Source organism: Alosa alosa, chromosome 6 (genome assembly GCF_017589495.1).
Source record: "Alosa alosa isolate M-15738 ecotype Scorff River chromosome 6, AALO_Geno_1.1, whole genome shotgun sequence".
NCBI classification, from domain to species: domain Eukaryota; kingdom Metazoa; phylum Chordata; class Actinopteri; order Clupeiformes; family Clupeidae; genus Alosa; species Alosa alosa.
In genome coordinates this window covers 7,375,959-7,394,586 of record NC_063194.1, presented here as the reverse complement: position 1 = coordinate 7,394,586, position 18,628 = coordinate 7,375,959, and the positions used below count along the sequence as shown (strand labels likewise).

The 18,628-nt window shown below is 42.0% G+C and overlaps 1 protein-coding gene across 1 annotated transcript in view; it reads right to left on the bottom strand.

Moving 5' to 3' along the window:
- The window catches only part of clec16a (C-type lectin domain containing 16A), a 65,618-nt gene extending 47,026 nt beyond the window's left edge, over positions 1-18,592 (bottom strand). Inside the window, 11 exon segments of the mRNA XM_048244928.1 lie at positions 2,467-2,698; positions 7,659-7,772; positions 8,208-8,258; positions 9,797-9,971; positions 11,856-11,979; positions 14,131-14,136; positions 15,214-15,319; positions 16,923-17,071; positions 17,171-17,304; positions 17,482-17,610; positions 18,364-18,592. Of these exon segments, the coding sequence (XP_048100885.1) occupies positions 2,467-2,698; positions 7,659-7,772; positions 8,208-8,258; positions 9,797-9,971; positions 11,856-11,979; positions 14,131-14,136; positions 15,214-15,319; positions 16,923-17,071; positions 17,171-17,304; positions 17,482-17,610; positions 18,364-18,434 (1,291 nt within the window). The 5' untranslated portion in view covers positions 18,435-18,592.
- Positions 18,593-18,628: the final 36 nt, after the last annotated feature.

The following is an 18,628-nucleotide window of genomic DNA, read 5'->3' as shown; positions in this document are numbered from 1 at the left end:
TTCCACAAAAGAAAAGAAAAAATCTTTCAAGATGTGCTAGATATTTCTAGATGTTTTTATTCCGCAAGAGACACAGTAAAACAGACTCCTCATGGACCATAAAAACGGGAAAAAAACAAACCTTGGAAGTACTGTGTAGATACAAAAGTTGTTACACCCTAGTGGTGCTCCCGGAGATCTGTGCTCTGGGATGTGGAGATTGGGCAGGCCAGGCTCTACTCTGAGCTCCATGCTCCCACAGAGTTCCCATCACTCCTACCAGAAGCAGTATTGTGGTTCTGGTGCATTCCCACTAATATTGGCCAACCATTTTCGTTTTCTGGAGAACCTTAAAGGTACTCTAAGCGATGCCAATCATTACTGTAGGCAAATTATTATGACCATCTATTCCAATTACAGGATGTGGTTATGTGGTTGTCCAGCAACATTGTTCATGAAGTTACACCACGCATCATCACCCTGAGGTGAGTTGGTCATCGGGCGGCGCTGGCAATGGAACTAAGGTTTGACATGCAGTTTCCTATAAAGGCTCCCATTGTTATTTGTTATCTGGGTAGTTGTGACTTTGGGACCCCAGTGGGCTTGTCAGCACTATACAGTGGCTGACGGAAAACTGCATTTGCCTCTACATCTGACATAGGCAAGTGGCTGATAAAAGAAAGTGGGTAATTTGGGAAAAAAAAAAGTGTTGTGTCATCTAAATTTGGCATCATGGTTCATTTGCTTGAAATTACTTCTGTTTGGTGCGTTATGCACTTGTTTATTTAAAGGGTTATTACATGACCCTTTTCATAATTCATCATAATCCATTTTTTATAGCTTTTGGCTTCCTGAATTATGATAAGATAATCATGATAGTTTCATGACCATTCAGGCGCTTCAACAAGTCCATTTTCATCTACAGTATTTAACCATCAAAAAACAAAATCTATTTAATCTATCATGACATTCTTTTTTTACATTTGTTTTGCTCCTTAGATTTTAGTGGTAGAGCAAGTTGCTACCAACAAGGTGACGACCCACGATGTGTGAAATCACCCAGGCATCACCCAGTAATCCATTAGTCTATCATCATATTACAGTTCCTGTAACAGTACCTCTACTTAAGAGCTTGACAATCGATTCGGCAACATTTTTTCCCCGCGTTGCTGTCAGCTATGTGTACTTTTAGAAGCGAACAAAAAAAATCTTGTCTAAGTCCTCTCATTATTAGAATACATTTTTCTGATTTGTACACTGATGTTATACAGTATTGTTAATGTTATAGGTTGTTTTTAACGGACAATTAGGTGACAATGCATCTTAGATGGGTGCTGTGGAGTAACGCTAAAGGATATGTAAAGGTTAAAGCAACACCAAAGCACTTTTCCCTCTATCGCACGCACGCCATTTGTTTATCCAGCACCGGCTTTGAAAATAACGATGTCCACAGACAAGGTAGCGTATGTTGCATGGTTTTATGAAAGTATGATGTATTGCGACATCAGAAGCAAGTCAAATGTGTAGTTTCTTATGTCTCATTCCATCGAACTACAGATCCGCTACCCGATCTGGCAAACTTACATAGTTCGGTTATAGCCGATGGAGGGTCACGAAGCGAATGCAGAATTGCCGTTCACCCTGTTACGAGTTGATGAACCACTGAAACGATTTTGGAAACATTATTTTAAGGTACAAAAACTCTTTGGTGTTGCTTTAAGTGAAAGGTGACTGATATTAAGCAGACGCTTGTAAATGTGAAGAAAAGAAGTTAGTGCGTAGTTTTTGATTTCTATTGTTTTTAAGAACATGTGTGAGTGTACAGCCAGTTTGGGGAGTGGAGCGCTGGTGCGGCCGCCTTTTTAGGAGTGGATCTGAACTAGGGCTTACCCCCTCTGCATTAATCAGCTCCGTGAAAGAAACAGCAATTTTTACTTTCACTCTTGTTCTGTGTAGTGCTTCATTCTTGTTCTCTTGTTTTAACTATCTTTTATGAAAATTTTCAATTTTCATTTTTTTTTTTTATCCCTTACACTGTTGCTTTTTGTAATAAACATTCATAATTGCATGTGACAGAGCAAACAGTCCTTTGTCAATGTCCCTTTGTAAATGTTAGGACACTGCCATCACAGGTCACCAGATTGGAAAATCCCCAAAACATTCTTTGGCAGTTTATTTGGTAAAAGCTCTTGTTCTAAGGAAACCATGACATTGTTGGCTCTTACTGGGATCTGGAAAACAGGATGTGGCAAGCGCCTTTTCCTGAGATTTAGGATTTAGCTTTACTCGAAACTAGCTGGTGCCAGCCGCTGCCTCTCATTTCCTTCATGGACCTGACCGTTGCTGATAAGGGCCACCTCACCTCTACAAACACACCCCCTCCCCACAGACACCACCTCCAAAACCCCTGCCCTCAGGAGGGAGGGGGGGTTCCTCTGGGGTGGTGCCGTGTCCCCCACTGCCCCACCATCCCGTGCCTCCACTCACCTTCCGTGTCCCCAATCGTCCTGCTGCCCTTTGAACTAGCCTCTGTACCTTTAGCCTTTTCCTCGGCAGGGCCTTCCTCCGCCCCTCCACCGCGCTCCTCTTCCTCTTCCTCACCAACGTTCTTGTAGTTGGGCCTTTTTTGCGTTCGCTTGCGCCCCTTTTGCCGGCTCATCTCCAGGGAGCGCTCCAGGCTCTCAGACGGCTTGGCGAAGCGCCGCACAGCCGGGTTAGCCTGCAACACACACATACACGCATGCACGCATGCACACATTACATGGAGCAAAATACCAACTATTGTACTCATCCACACATTAGTGAATTTCTTTGGGGACTGTATTGAGAGAGGTTCTGGTTGTTCCATGTAATTCAGCCCAAAGCCATTCAGGAGATCTGAATGGCTTCTCTGAACGGCCCAATCGTTTTACCGCCATTTACGACGATCTCAAGCACAAATGGATGCCAACTCAATGAAAAGAGCTTTTTCACATCTTTCAGTGTTATGAAAGGATCCTGAGAAAGACTGGCTTTCAGAAAGGTTCTGAGAAAGAGTAATTCATAATTAATAAATTATGAATTAATTGTTAACTTAGTAATTAATAAAAAATATGCATATAGCCTTCATCCTGTTGCTGATAAAAATGCAAGAACACATTCACAGGGTGCGGACATGGAGAAATACTAAACATGTTTTTTATTTTATTTTTAAAAAAAAAAAAACATCTGTGAATTCTTCTTAGGAAATACACAAAACCACTTCACTTCTCAGAAACCCCTTTCTCAGTACTGTGTAAACATCTGCCAGTATGCCTGTTCGCAGCAAGTGCAGGCAAAAAATGATAAGTCCCGTGGCTGCAGCACAGCCTGTTTGCCTTCCATGTGTGCTAGCTATGCCTTGTCTTGCACCACTCATCGAATGATCACATATTTGCATTTGAAAACTGCTTTTAATAATCCTCTTGTTTTTAAGTTAGCCACTTCAGTGTCAGTAAGAGAAATTCAACCATCACTGAGATCAGAACAGATGTTTGATCTTCAGCCACTTCAAGGCATTCACCTTGTTTAGTAGATATCAGCTCATGTCCTAGCTTAAACTTCCAGAAAGAGTGTGCTGAAAAATCACACTCACACGCAGACCCACACACACACACACACACAGATTACAATCAACCCAAATTTGAACTTGTGTCAAATCATTAAGTTGCAAAATAGATGACACGCACAAGAGCACCCTTGGTTTGGTTGAGACATTTTCAAAAATGAAAGCGCCCTCAATACGTGTGCAAATAACCAATTTAACCAACCAGTTCGGGGAACAGTCATTGTGTAACCTAACACTGACTTCCTTGCAATCAAGCAACGCTAGTAATCCCAATCACAGGTCATCGTGACTGTGACACCCTTAGCAGAAGCCTGCAGCTTACATGTGAGAAAAGGAGCAGCTGCTAGCTAGCATGGTGAGCAGCACACTGCCAGCAAACAGTCTACTGTGGCCGACCTCTTGTTTCAGAAGCTGAAGACGGCTCTCCGGTAAAACAGAGGTAAAGAGGACAGGTGTTGGCATGTCACAAAAGAGAAACGTGACCAGACCAAAGCGGTTTCAGAAGTATGTGTTCTTACTTACCAAAAGGCATGAAACGTTTTTTTTTTTCCTGGGTACTCATGACTAGGTTGTTGTCAAGGTCATGACATTGTGCAGAAACTGCCTGCATGGAACAGGGACACACGTCATGACCCGAGAGGGGGCCACAGTGTAGTCAAAGGGCTGGGTGAAGCACTCACGGTTCCTCAGAAACCAATCAACTCCCTCATGAGTCATGAAAGTGCATTTTATAGGGTTTGCAGGTTGAACTGAGAGGGAGACATGAGCAGATTTGGAACAGGGCAAATCTGTGAACAGGTGCTGTGTCTGTGGGTTTATTGAGTGACAAATTCACCATCAAACCTCATGCAGATGAACTGACTCGTCATGTCATTCAGTGAGGCTTGGGCCCAGGGCCATTACAAGCAATGGAGAGTGTGAAGAGTGCTTTGCTTGGACACAGAAATGCCCAATATGCACATCAGAAAATTACAATTGTGACGCTCCAGAGGCAGTTGCTTGCAGTATGCTGTTTAGAAACATAAAATAAGGATACACTTGGGGATAAAAACGAAGAAACATCAAAGTTTCACGCTCTGCGTAAATAAATCAGAAATGTGTCATGTTTCGTCTCTCACTTTTTGGCTTTATCTGATGGAAATGTGGAGGCTCTAGCAAGTGAAACCAGCGATATTCTCCAAGAATACGTGGGGCAAGTCAAGACAATGCCTTGGCACACGCCACAATAAGTCGTTCCTAAGTACGAGTCGCCTCATGTCAAATGGAAGCGCGGAAACAGAGATTTCAGAGAAGAGCGAGGAGTTCGCAGCGGAGACCTTCAGCTCGTCGCTCTTCACATCTGATGCAGGTGTTTACTCCCACTGCCGTCTGCAGCAGGTGTTAAACCTTGTGGGCTGCGACGTGCAGAACTGCGAGCCGCAGCGACGAATACAAGGAAAACAAAGAAGTGCTGCAGCAGTGACTTACCAGAGCAGAGATGCATGCTGGTTGGCTAGCCTGCTAGTGCCTCTGAGTGTCAACAACACAGGGGCTTGACCTACCCGCCCCAAAACAAACGTAACTCAACCACAGGAACAGAGGGATGTGAGTGGCACCCATCTTTTCTTTTTTTTTATGCTCTGGCTGCTGTTCCTGTTCTGTGAATCTTAGTAACTGCAAATCCTCTTTACCATGTGTGGGTTTTCTGCTAATTTGTGTACTGGTAAGAGAGCAACAGGAGTACCAACTGAGAAAAAGAAGAAACAAAATCTAATGATTCATTATGGTCTCACTGGCTCCACCTTTCTGTGTGCTGTGGATACACAGAATCCAAGCAGAAAGTTCTCTCTCTCTTTTTCTGTCTCTCTTTCTCTCTCTCTTCTACCTGCTGCAGCTTTGAGGCCATCAGATACCACAAAGGCTGTTCTGCTCAGGCGGCAGAGTCTTGCTGGTAAGGAAGTGACACTGTAGCACACATCTCTCAGGCCTTACTGGAAGGGGAAAGCAGGTTACAGGAGCTGAGGTAGACTTTGAAGTACACACCACTGTGTAGTGTAGCGTCACCTCCCCCCTCTAAACACATTCACACGCACACACACATAGACACACACACACATACAGGAGACCCCTTACCACATCGACCAGAAGTGGAAAGTGAAAATCATTACCTGAGAGTAACTTTTGACTAAGTTCTGGAACCACATTGGACCTTCCTAATCTGTGGCTTTCTTTCTCTACAAGCCCAGACAGTTTACAGTTTGCATCATGTCATCAGACATGTGTAACTAGATGAATCAAAGTTAGTTTTACAATGGAACTATCCTATTGTAACATACCAGATCTAACCCAAGAGTTCTCGTAAAGTGCATTAGATGACAGACTCAATTTCACTGTGCGTTTGTTGTGATCTTTGTCAATGTCTGCTGCAACACCACAACTACACAAAAACACACACACTAAAAAAAAAACAACCAGAGGGGAAAAATATGACCTGATGAGTGATCTACAGACCCCCGAACCCTTCCACATGAATTTACAGTCACTAAGAAGGGCCAGCATTTCCAAAAAGTGTTTGTTCTCTCTGGGGCTGCATTTATAAAACACGAAAACCCACCTGGTGGGGATAGAAGAAAATGGCTAAACTGAGTAAACTGCAGGCAGTGAAGGATAGTGAGGATGCTGGTGAGGATAAAACTCTAAGAAGTGCTTTAGAGCTATCAGAGGCATTTCTGAGAAATGACAGACAGGGACACACCCCCTCTGCTCCAGCCCAACACCACAGGCCAAATTAGCCACCATTTATTATCAGCAGCTCACTATGACTTGGCTGTGTGTGTGCGTGTAGGAGACTAGAGGATGCACCTGTGTGCACCACATACAAATCAACCTGCAACACACACACACACACACACACACACACACACGTCACAGTACTGCAAGGGAGGGTCACTGTGAACACCAAGCTGCCCTGCCGACAGCATCGCTGCATCAATGAGGACACCGAGGCCTCCCTGCACCAGTTACTTAGCTACAGTAGTCCTGGAGAACCCTCCACCATCGAAGCGTGCCATCAAAGGCAGCTCTCACGACAGCAGGCCCCTTCCGAGAACACCTTCCAGCTAGCACATTAGCATGGGATGGCAGAGGGGGGGCCGAGGAGGCCTCCACATCCTGAAAAACAAAACAGCCTCCATCTTCTGCCGACACTCCACACCACAAGAAGGCTTTCGCAAACGCCCACACAGGCGAGCTGAGAGCCGACTTCAAACAGACACTGCACCAAAAACCGCCAATTTCACTTACCTCGGGGCCTTATCGGTTCCTGCATGCTATACAGTCATGTCAATAAGCACCTTGCATGGAGACCTAGCGTGCACCTAGCCCATGTCACCACAACCCTCTAATCTGTCTCAAAACAAGTGAGAGCAGCAAAGTGTGTAGACCATGTTTCTGATGGCTGGGGACAATGGCATGACCTTCTGAGCTAATGCCTGTGTCCAAAGCTAAAGGCAGCTGTCTGCTGCCTTGCTGCCTTTAGCTGTCTATCAAGTCAGTTGCCATAGCAGCCACCAAGGTATCAGCTATTACTTTCAGACGCCCTAACAATATAGCAACACAGAACGCCGTGGCCAGGACACTGGCAGCTAACTTAATCAGTGGGAATTGATTACTGCCACACACAGCCAAGGGAAGGGACAGGAAGGGACAGGAAGACTATCCAATGTCCCTTATCCAAGCTGACGCTGGGGACTAGACCACGTATGAAACACATTTGAGCCTGCTAGACCCGTAGAGGGGGTGGTCATTTCATGTGGGTATGTGACACACAGGAAGTGAGGGGAAACACTTCCTGCTATGATAAGTTTTCAGATCAGCCAAGTGATCTCATTTGTCACATGTTACTAAACCAGGAAGGAGATGTTGAGTTTATTTGGTTGAGATGAAATATTCAAGAGGAACATAGCTATCAAATAATTTACTTAATTTACTTAGTAATGTGAGCGTCTGTATGTGCGTCTGTGTGTGTGTGTGTGTGTGTGTGTGTGTGTGTGTGTGTGTGTGTGTGTGTGTGTGTGTGTGAGAGAGAGAGATGGGGAGAGACACACTCACTCACCAAGGTTTTGTGTGCATTGTGCTCGGCTTGAGAGGAGAACACCGAGAGGTCACCATTGAGAATGACGTCGGCCAGTGCGTTCACCAGAGGTTGGTAGTGGATGATGAGGAACACCTGGCACCGCACACACAAGCATATCCGTCACTCATTCAATAGCATTACAACACAAAGACAGGAAACTGGAAACAATATGGAACTGGAAACAATGCGGAACTCCTCTGCAGTGTACTTATATCATTATATTGCTGTAGCTGTAGTTCTGTAGTTTAAATGTTAAAATCTTACATGTTATTCTATTGCTGTAAGTCACTTTGGATAAATGCCTTTGGCAGATTAATACATTTAAATGTAAATCCATGGAACTGGCAACAAATGTCTCTGTACAGTAGTTATGACAATTCATTCATCAGTGATGGTCACTGAACATTCAGATATGCACTGAAACAGGTGACCGTCCTGACAAACGCAGAGTAATGGCCTGACTGCTGGGAGGTCCAGTTGAACACATGGCTATCAGATGGCAGAGGGAGTCGAGTTAAGAAACTGTACCTGGGATAGCAGGTAGAGAGACACCTGGGGCGTTATTTTCCGATCTTCAGACTGAAAACAGAAAAGCAACATAAACTTTTACAAAAAAATAAGTGGTGACTCACTTTGTACTATTCTGTAGATTAATACACCAGAAAGTAATGACGAGTCAGATACGCTGTTGCTCATTGAAACTAAGAATTACAAAAAGTAATTGTTTTTTTAAGTTGCATAAAACACTGCCCTGCGGCTTATACATAATGCAGCCAATACTCAGGAAATTATTGTAGGTGAAGATCAACTTTGGCTGAATAACCTTGGATCATTAAACAATCATCGTCATGCCAGTAGAGCCCTTTTATAGGGTTCTTTTGCCATTGAACACTCACTGACGGTTTCCTTTACATGAATTAAGCCTAATTCTACACTACAAGTTTCTTTTTCAATGGAAATTTCCATGAAATTCTTTTAGTCCAATCCTAAACTTAATCCACATTTGGGAAACCGGTCCTCATAGTCATCCCAGTCTCATAGTCATCCCAGTGGAGCCGTTTCATAGGTTTCACTTTCCTTCAGTTTCAAGAGTCGGACAGCATTTGTATAATTGGGAAGTGGTTACAACTCTATGACCGTAAACAGTGGTCTGTTTCTGTTACACTACACGTATGACACCACATGTAAACATTTCATAGGTGAGAGAGTACAATTTCATTTTCATTTTTGGACAGCACGTCCATGGACAGAAGGTCTGGAGCACTAATTCTGCCATTTATTTACATCCACTGCCATTTAGTTCATATTGCTCTAATTGTTACAATTTACTGCTGCACAAATATGACAGTATGACAGTAAAGTCTTTCAACGTGGAGAAAACTAATCATGACATGACAACGCATTACACAAACGGAATATCAAAGCGTTTTTTCAGGCCTTCCAGCACGAAGGGCCCATTTTGGGCTGGTAGAAGACACAAGTGGGAATAAGTGGGCGTGTGCCTGAGCGGGTAAGATGCTGATTACGGCAACGGGCCACCCCCACCTCCTACAGGGATCAGGCGCACACACACACACACGGGGATTCACCCTCGAGATTAAATTTCCCTGCTTCGGAAAGCAACACCTCAAAAACAAACACAACAACCTGTATCAGTGCTCCAATGTCAACATAACTCGGGTCACGGCGCAGTCATTTTAACTTGAACTTTTAAAAACCTGTACAATTACAATGTTGCTTCTTTTGTCAATACTACAACTGTGACTAATACTACTACTGCTGTTATATACACTGCATACAAACATAACTAATTATAACAATAAGAACAAATATTAGGACCATTTCTAATTTTCTACTACTATTAACACTGTTAATAAAGCCAGTAGAATAAGTATCTACATCCATAATTAAGGCCTGGTATTGCTCCAAATATCTAAGAATTTAGGTGAAGTTGAACTTCAGGTAACTTTGAAAGCGCGTTCTTAAGGCATCTGGGTTCTTGCCCTCAGCCTACTTTTCTACACTCAAAACACAATGGCTTCTCCCAGGCCAAAGAGTGTGAAGTGTGTTAGAAAGTCCCTCTTCAAGACAGGAGGGGTCCTCTGGGGCGAGCGTACCTGTTCCTGGCCAACTAGGGAGTAGACGTAGAGGGGGAGGAAGAGGCGGTTGAGCAGGTGGTCGGTGAGAACGTCGTTGAGGAACTCGCAGTTGATGATGAGGATGTCATTCAGGTAATGCAAGTGGTCCAGATGTTCAGCAACCAGGTCACTCAGCTTCCCTCGGTTTTTGTGCCTGAAATCGAGGAATTGACCATTCAACAGCTCAGCAACCTTAGACATATTTTACTATTTAACAAAACGTAAAATATGCTGTGGGGAAAACAGAAGCCTTTCAGAACCAAAGGTGGTTTTATTCCTGACTGCCCCTCATAAAATATAGCAGCTATTAGAGAAGTTGACAGTTACCAATTGTAATCGGAAGAATACAGCTTGTGAACCCCTTCATTTTTCTGGATTTTTACAATTACTATTTCAAGACACCAAATGTCACGCGTTTCCTATACTGATGGGCAGATTATGTTTGACTAAACTTGTGATTTAGCTTGTGAGTGAGCAAATATCACACTTGCTGGTTGAATCCAGGCCATTTCAAAAGATTTACCCACCTTTTCTTGCCACTTTGTGTGGTCACCAGCCCACACATTTTTAATGATTAAAGTTGAAAGGTTTTGCTGACATCATTGTTAGATGTGAGGTATTTTTCCCACCCACAGAAAACCAAGTCAAGAATTCAGAGTAAAGTTCACAGCCCAGAGAATCATGACAGTTGGTGGCAACACCCACAATCATTTCTTTATCCCTAATGCTTTCTAGTGGCATTAGCAATAATTGGCTGTGTAAATAATGACAGAATAAGATAAATAACATCTCCAATGTGGAGATTTTCTTTCAATGACACAGATAGGAGACTGCATAATATGCCTTGAACAACAGCATCAGCATGTGGTGCTGAGGAGTACTGCACCACTATTTCCGAAACCCAATACTAAAAAAGACTGAGCATTTCTCATACAATGCTGCCTCCTACTGGACAAAAAGAATTGCAATCTGAGAGGAAAATAAGGTAGCCACACTGCTTCAAATCACTGCCAAAAAGTAAGTAAGTAAATAAGATAAGTAAATAAGATGTATTTACATAGCACTTTTCACAGTCATAGGGTGGGTTGCACCAACAAGGATTAAGTTTTAACCTTGATTTGCAACAGGCTACAGCGCCCATACCATATACGTGCCAAAGTAACCACAAGGGACCCATGTTCGAAGCCAAGTGATCCCATCCCATATACAGTACGTGCCAAAGTCACCACAGGGACCTACAGTTCAAAGCCAACCTGTGTTAATTTCCTGATCCCACCCCATCTCTCTCTCCCACTTACTCCCTGTCATACTTCACTATCTGAATAAAAGCAAAAAAATTAATAAATCAAGGTTTATCCATTAATCAATCCAGTTGCACCAAACTTTAAACTTACAGTAGTTTAAAAATAATCAGCTTCACATTTAAACAATCCTTTTAATCTTAGTTTAAATGTTCACATAAACTTGGATTAATTTTAATCCTGTCGCTCAACTGCTTTTAAGTCGGATTTAAATTTCAGTTAGAGATTCATTTTAAACATGCTGCTGAATGTGGTTTAAATTTCTGAAATGGCTGCATATATTAGATGGATTGAAGAAAATCGAGGTCCACAAAGGAAAATAAGAGACCGTATCAACCCTTTTTGAGTTTTTGTTGATGAGGAATATGTAATAAGATTAAATAAAAAAAAAAAATCATGTATGCAATTAAACATGGCAGTGACCTGATCATCTTTAAACTAGTTTTAAAGTTTGGTGCAGGTCAAAACTTAATCCTTGTTGGTGTAACCCACTGGTCAAGGTTTTAATCATAAGGTTTTAATAGTGGACTTGTTAAACCATGCTTAAAATTAAGTGGTGCAACATAGCTCGAATTAAATTTAAACCTTGATCTACAAATCCTTGACTAGGCCTAAACCAAGATTAATTCCATCCTTGTTGGTGCAACACAAGCTAGAGTCATAAAGTGCTTTCCAAGAGCAGGCATTACGGAGCAGAAAAAATGTGGAGAAGAGACTGAAAGCATGTTAGGTCTTACTCTTCATCTGTCTGTACACACTTGTCCAACTCGATGACGTGACTCCCAATGAACCACACTAGGTTCGAGAAGTACGGCACGGCGGTCTTGTCTCGAATATAATGAAGCATGTGCTGGTTGTCCACTACAAGGGGGAGAGTTAACCAAAGTCACACATGCTTTCTTTCGACTTGGACATAAACAACTGAGACGGAGAGACAATAACCCAGGAAAAACAAAAAGGTAAAGAAGACTAGTACTGATTCTTGAGACATTGGTCTGAGTCAGTGAGGGCATTGAGCATTCATTGGGAAGCCATTATAGGTTATGCAGAGTTTTTGGGGGGTGAGTAATTTAAGGGTTAATCCCCTGGCAGCCAAAGGAAGCTGTTCAAACTGTAGAAGATCAACAGTAATGGTTTCTCACTTCTTAAAGCTGTCAAAGAACAGATCAAATAAAGAGCTGGGACCGTATTACAGAAACTTCCCAACTCGAAAATCCTATCTTATCTGTTTGGTAACTACGGTAACAAGGGTTAGGATCGGATTTAGGAAAAAGGTCATTACAGAACGCCGATCCTAAAGTCAGTGTTCTTATTTTAACTCCAGATAGGAAATGTGTATTACAGAAATATCCTAAGTTACCAAAATCCTAAATAAACCGTCCTAACTTTAGGATGACCCATCAGCTCTCCTAACTGTCAAATTACTGTTACAAATAAGCAAGATGGCAGCTCTTTTGTTACATGTAGCGCAGGTAGGCTACTGTCTGTATAAATCGTCTTGTAAATAAACTACCAGTGCTTTTTCAAAGTTCACAATGTCTCGTTTTAAATGTCAAGGCCCTCGGAAGTCTACCAATGAAGTATGGAGCTACTTTGAGACTCGTAAATGGCCTAAAACAGTGATTTATTTGCATGGCTAGGCCGATAACTAGTGCCAGATTTCTGAATGCAGGGGACAAACCGAGATGAGCTAGACATACGTTGACACTCGGTATCATGTTTCAACACACTTTAGGTCAATATCACACCGGAATTCTCCTTTAACAGAGGTGGCAAAAGCCATTGGTGGATTAGCGCGACATTACATCAAGTTTCAAGTAATGAACTCCACATATATTATTATATTTATATTATTATTATGAGCTGCTAGCTGTCAGTTGTGAAGTGACGTGATCCAAAAACAAGTTTCATCTGTTGCTAGGTAACAGACATAAAAGCTGAACGCCGATGCTAGATCGCCTACTTAGGATATCTTAACCTGAGATAAGATAGGATTCCTAAATTAAGATAGGATTTTTCTCAATTTGGTATTACAGAAACATATCCTATCTTACACTTCTCTTATCTTAACTTAGGACTGGGTTCACAGACACACACACACACACACACAGGGAGATTGAAGATGAGTTAAATGCTAGTTTATCTTCAGGGGATCTTAATTAATCATTTCCGGGCCGCTGTCAAATTCTGAGGAAGGGCACGGATTCCAAGAAAAGTCACACATGCATGACAAAACTGTGATGATAAAGAACTTGTGATGATAAAGAATTCTTAAGTGAATTCTAAATTCTAAAGAAATGCTTTGGTCATTAAAAAAAATAAAAACTACCCGAGCACTTAACTTAAACCTGACGTACAAGTAGCTAGTTTCCCACAGCAGTTTCTCTTTCTAACAAAAAAAGGATTAAAAAGAGGAAAGTGTCTGCATCTGTGAAACCACTCCAGTTTCTGAATAAACCAGCCATACAGCTTCCACAGCTAACACAGCTTCCCAAGGCCCCACTGCTAGTTGGCATTCTATTAAAGCATTAGTTTCTCTGCCTCTTAATGTTAATAACTACAGTTAGTCAATCTCCATAATGGACTCAAGAGTGGGAGAAGGCTTAGTGGGGTGGTAGGGAGGGCTCTTCAGTGCTACTGTGAACCAGAATCTCCAGTATGTTTGTGGACAACATCCACACCTAGCGGAGTCTACCGGCGTCATTCATGGTTAGAGTGAGAGAGACTCAGTCTGATTAGGTCACGAAGACCTTAAAAGTTCACTGCAGGACGTGTGTTTCAGTTTTTCATCACTCCTTCATCAAGAGATTAACAAGTGCGATTACGCAGTCGGATTACGGATGCAATTAACATTACAATACGGAGGGAAGGCAAGAGTACCGTGCAGGAGGATTTGACACAGGAAGATAACAGGGTTATTTTCAGAGACTGAAAACAACTTTTAAATGACAAAAAAAAGAAAAAAGAATAAAGGAAGTGACGAAAGTTCTGAATTGATTTGGACCAACTTACATGACACTGGAATAAGGCACACAGGAGTCACCATAGAAGGAGGAGGAAGAACAGAGATGGAGTTAATAGGAGTTAATGGACTGAACTAATGGAGAGCCTGGATGACTGCAGCTACAGAGGACAACAAGAGCACATCACACACACCAAAGGCCGTACACCCAAAAAACAGGAAGCATGCCCACACCCCTGACCCGAGTTGAACCTGAAAGGACAGACCCTCAATAAATAAATAAATAAATAAATAAATAAATAAATAAAACAAAACAGAAGCTTTACTCAAAACAGTCAGGAAGTAGAGACTAGTGGCAAACCTACTATTACTATAGGTAAAGCTATACATGCAATACCCAACTAAACCACCACTATAAAAAATAAAAATAAAATCCCAACGTGTCAGTCTAGCATCATTCTACCATAGGTGTCTTTTTAGTCTATTTATGATATCACACATCCCCATGGACATAACACAGTTGTACTGTATGGCTGTATTTACAATGGCAAATATGGTATATGGTATGACAAATGTATTCTATCAAATGCTAATTATGAGCTAGGTATTCAGGTAGCTGTTAGGACTTTGCATATGAGATATTAGACAGAGACAAAAGTAAACTGACAAGCTAACTACTGGCAAAAAGAGAAGCACTCAATCAGAGATTTATATTGAGAGAGGCTGTGAACAGGCTTAGTGAGAGAACAAGATAAAGCAGTCAGAACAACAGGTGGCAGATCAGTGAAATAAAGCAAGGTCTATATGCATCTCTGACGTTGAGTCGAGTAGGAAGTGAGACTGCAGACGCAAAAGAGCTACACCTTCCCTTGTGTACCTTTCAGAGAGCTAGGCAGGTTAAGCATGTCAGCTGGCCAGTGTGTGCTTTGTGTGCTTTGTGTGTGCTTTGTGTGTGTGTGTGTGTGTGTGCCAGCCAGTCCTTCCTGCCGATCACAGAGCAGCCGAGTTGCCATGCCCATGCATTGCAGGCACCACAGAGAGATAGCTGACAGTGGAGCAGCAGGAGGAAGAAGAGGAGGGGAAGGAAGAGGAAGAGTAGTGAAGGAGGAGAGGGGACCGGCTCGTGTACTCACCTTTGTACACATTGAGAGTGATAGTACGGACTGCGATCCTGACCATGCTCTCTGGGTGGTTGAAAAACTTAATGGCCTCCGTGTACAGGGCAAAATCATTAGTGTGCTGGAAGCATGGGAGACAGAGAGTGTGGATGTCAACACAGCAGTCAGGATGAGCTGCTCAGAGAGACGAGGGGCCGCAGGGAACAGCCTCTCAGCAGGGACATGCAGCATACTACTGCAATGGCAACAACTACTCAGCCACACTCTTATACTAAGTCTTCTCACTTAGTCACTATTCTACTATAGGCTATTTTGTCAATTAAATATTTTAAATTCAATTGCTTTTGTTTTCGCTTTAGGCCTATGCATTTGACAGCACTACTTGCCTCTACTATTACTGGGCCTATTCAACTACTACTACATTTACTACTCCATATTATACTACAATAAAACATCTTAACACAACTACTAGTACTTCGGGTCTTTATTAGTGACTACTTTACTACTATTAAGGTCTACATTTCTATTTTTTAAAAATCATAGACATGGCATCAGTATGATGATGAGATGCTTTCTGTTAACTGCACTGAGTTATAATTTCTGAACCTGTCTTGAAAATGATTCTACCTTGTGTCTTTTATTTTGTCTTTTTAATCATTCTCTATTTTTAAATGATTTTACCTTGTATGTTTTATGTTTTCTTTTTATTATGATCTTCACTTTTTGAACTATTCTTTGACTATATTGCCTTCTATGCTTTTATTTGTTATTATTATTTGGTTTTGTTTATGTAAAGCACATTCAATGACCTCTGTGTATGAAATGCGCTATATAAATAAACTTGACTTGACTTGATGACCCATGAATTACACATGTTAAAAACAAGTTGGAATTCATGGCTTAAATAGATGTGACTGCTGTACACAGTCTTGACACTATTGCACGTCAAACCTATCAACATGAGAATTATCTACTATTATTACATTATCTATCTACTATCTACTATTATGACTATAACTACTATTTCAGGCGATGTGAACAACCAACCGAGTCATCACCTAGCAATACTAGTGTTTTGTACAAAAGAAACTCTGAGATGTGCCAACAACCACTGGCCACTTATAATTTACAGACGTAGCTGATTTACATGACTGGCCGTCTGCAGCAACAGGTCTCTCATGAGAGCACATCCTTCGACCGAGGCTGTCTTTATTCCGGACACCCACCAATGCTAACTGGCGGTGCCGCAGGACAAAGACACATCGTTCCAAGCACATCCATTTACAGTACACCAATAACTCCCCCCTATACACAGGAGCCATGGCAATGGTTAACATAACGAACAACTCAACAAAGGGCCAAACAACCACCTAAGGGGCTAGTGTTGGCACTGAAGGGTCATTTGGAAGATAGTAACTGTGTGAGCGTTTGACTTTCTGAAATGATGTGTGCGCTGGTCACTGTCTCTGCACTTATGTAGCCTATCTTGTGCGCTGATGACTGTCAGAAGCAGGACGGTGTAGCATATTTGTCTGTCAAGGATGGTGATTAGCATCACACCGAAGCCTACATCCTCAGAGCATGTCACATAACACATATATGGTGTGTCCATAACAAAAGTGTGTTCAAACGCTTGGGTAACTCAGGTATAGCAAAACATTCCGGGGATCTAAGGGCAAATGTCCACTGGTCTCCTGATGGCTCAAAGGTCTCAAGCATCTTACCTCATTGTAGAAAAAATGCACTGTGTGATTGTTTAGCTTCAGGGACAAAGTCTTCAAGAAGGAGATGTAATAGGCCATGATCTCCTCATCAGAGAAGTCAAACTTGTGGACAATTATTGAATTGACATGGTTATTGGAGAGCAAGTAATCTGGGGAGAGAATGATGCCAAATATGAGTGGCATGAACAGTGTAAGGGTACATTTCTTCAGTCTGCTTGTATTGTGACGTGTTGAGTGTGAGTACTCACAAAGGGATGTCTCGTGACTTATGTTTTCAAAAAGTATGTTGAGTGTCTGTAGAAGTTGCACACAGACATATCGTCCAGACTTCTGACGCAAGATGTTGAGAAAGAAGGCAAACATATTCTTCTCCAAAAAGAAACTGAAAGAGCAAACAAAAGTTTAGGCTATATAACGGCATCAGTAATATGACAAGGCTAAACATATTATTGATAATGAATGAAAAAAATGATAGCCTAAAGTCATCAGGACTCTAAGAGCTTATTTATCAATATGCAATATGTTGCCAAATATATGCAAGTGGAGAAATATGACTTACTCAAACACTGAGCTGTCATTTTGATCACCCCAAATAAGGATCTCTGTGATGGAGCGAATGGTTTCTACTAAAAGATTTCTGTTGTGATCCGTCACTGTTGTGTTCTTTGTAAGGACATGGTACATGTACCTAGTGGGAGAGAGGAATTAATTTGAGTAGTCTGCATACCATTCTGGGTTACAGTGTAAGTTGTCAGCATTGCTCAGGGTTCTCAGTCGCTTGCTTAAGGTAACTGTTTCACACTTTGACAGGTGTCATCTGACCTTTTTTATATATACATTTTATATATCTGACACATTACAGTTAGGTGTCGTGCTGTTTACATCTTCTTTATTTTCTCATGCCAGGTACTGTTGACAAACTTGCCTAGTGGAATTAATGTTATGCAAAACATGCAATGTTGTGCAGACAAAAATTGAGGAGAAGGAAGTGCACAGCAAATATCAACGAAACTCATCTGTTTCGCGACAAAGATGCATCAGTTTCGATGCATCAGCGACAGTAACCGAAGACAAGCACGATGGCAATAGAATATACAGCATACCTTTTCACCAATAAGTTTGTAGGAAGCTGGTGAGTGACTGTGAATTCTTGCTAGCACAACAACCGCATACGAGGCTAGCGTTAGCGAGCTATGTCAGCTTCGCCCCGCATTTCACATAACGTTAGTAACACACGTTTACAGTTAGATAGATCGTTATCACCTTGCTAATGCCCAATCTAGCAAACAAATTAAAGTGTGTTCAGTAATTGTCAAGATAATGTTAATATCTTAATAAAGGAGTACCTTGCCGTTGGCTAGCATTTGATAGCATTTGAGCATTTGATATCCTAACGTGGCTAATGAGTTGACAAGCCTACCGTTAGCAGGCTAGCACTTACTTCAAATGGTCAAGTGAATGGATGTTTTTGGCCTTCCCCTGTCCAACCCAACTCCTGGATCGACCGAACATCTTTGCACGCGTAAAGATTGTTGCACCCTTTCACTCAGCTTGATGGGGTTGATCAGTCCATGGCAACGAATACCAACATTGATGTCTAGTGGGAAACAAGCTGTCTTGTAATATTGCAACACTGTCTCCTAGCTCTGCCTCTGGTTCCCTGCTCTGCCCTCTTGACATTCGGAAGTAATGATTGCGTATTAAGA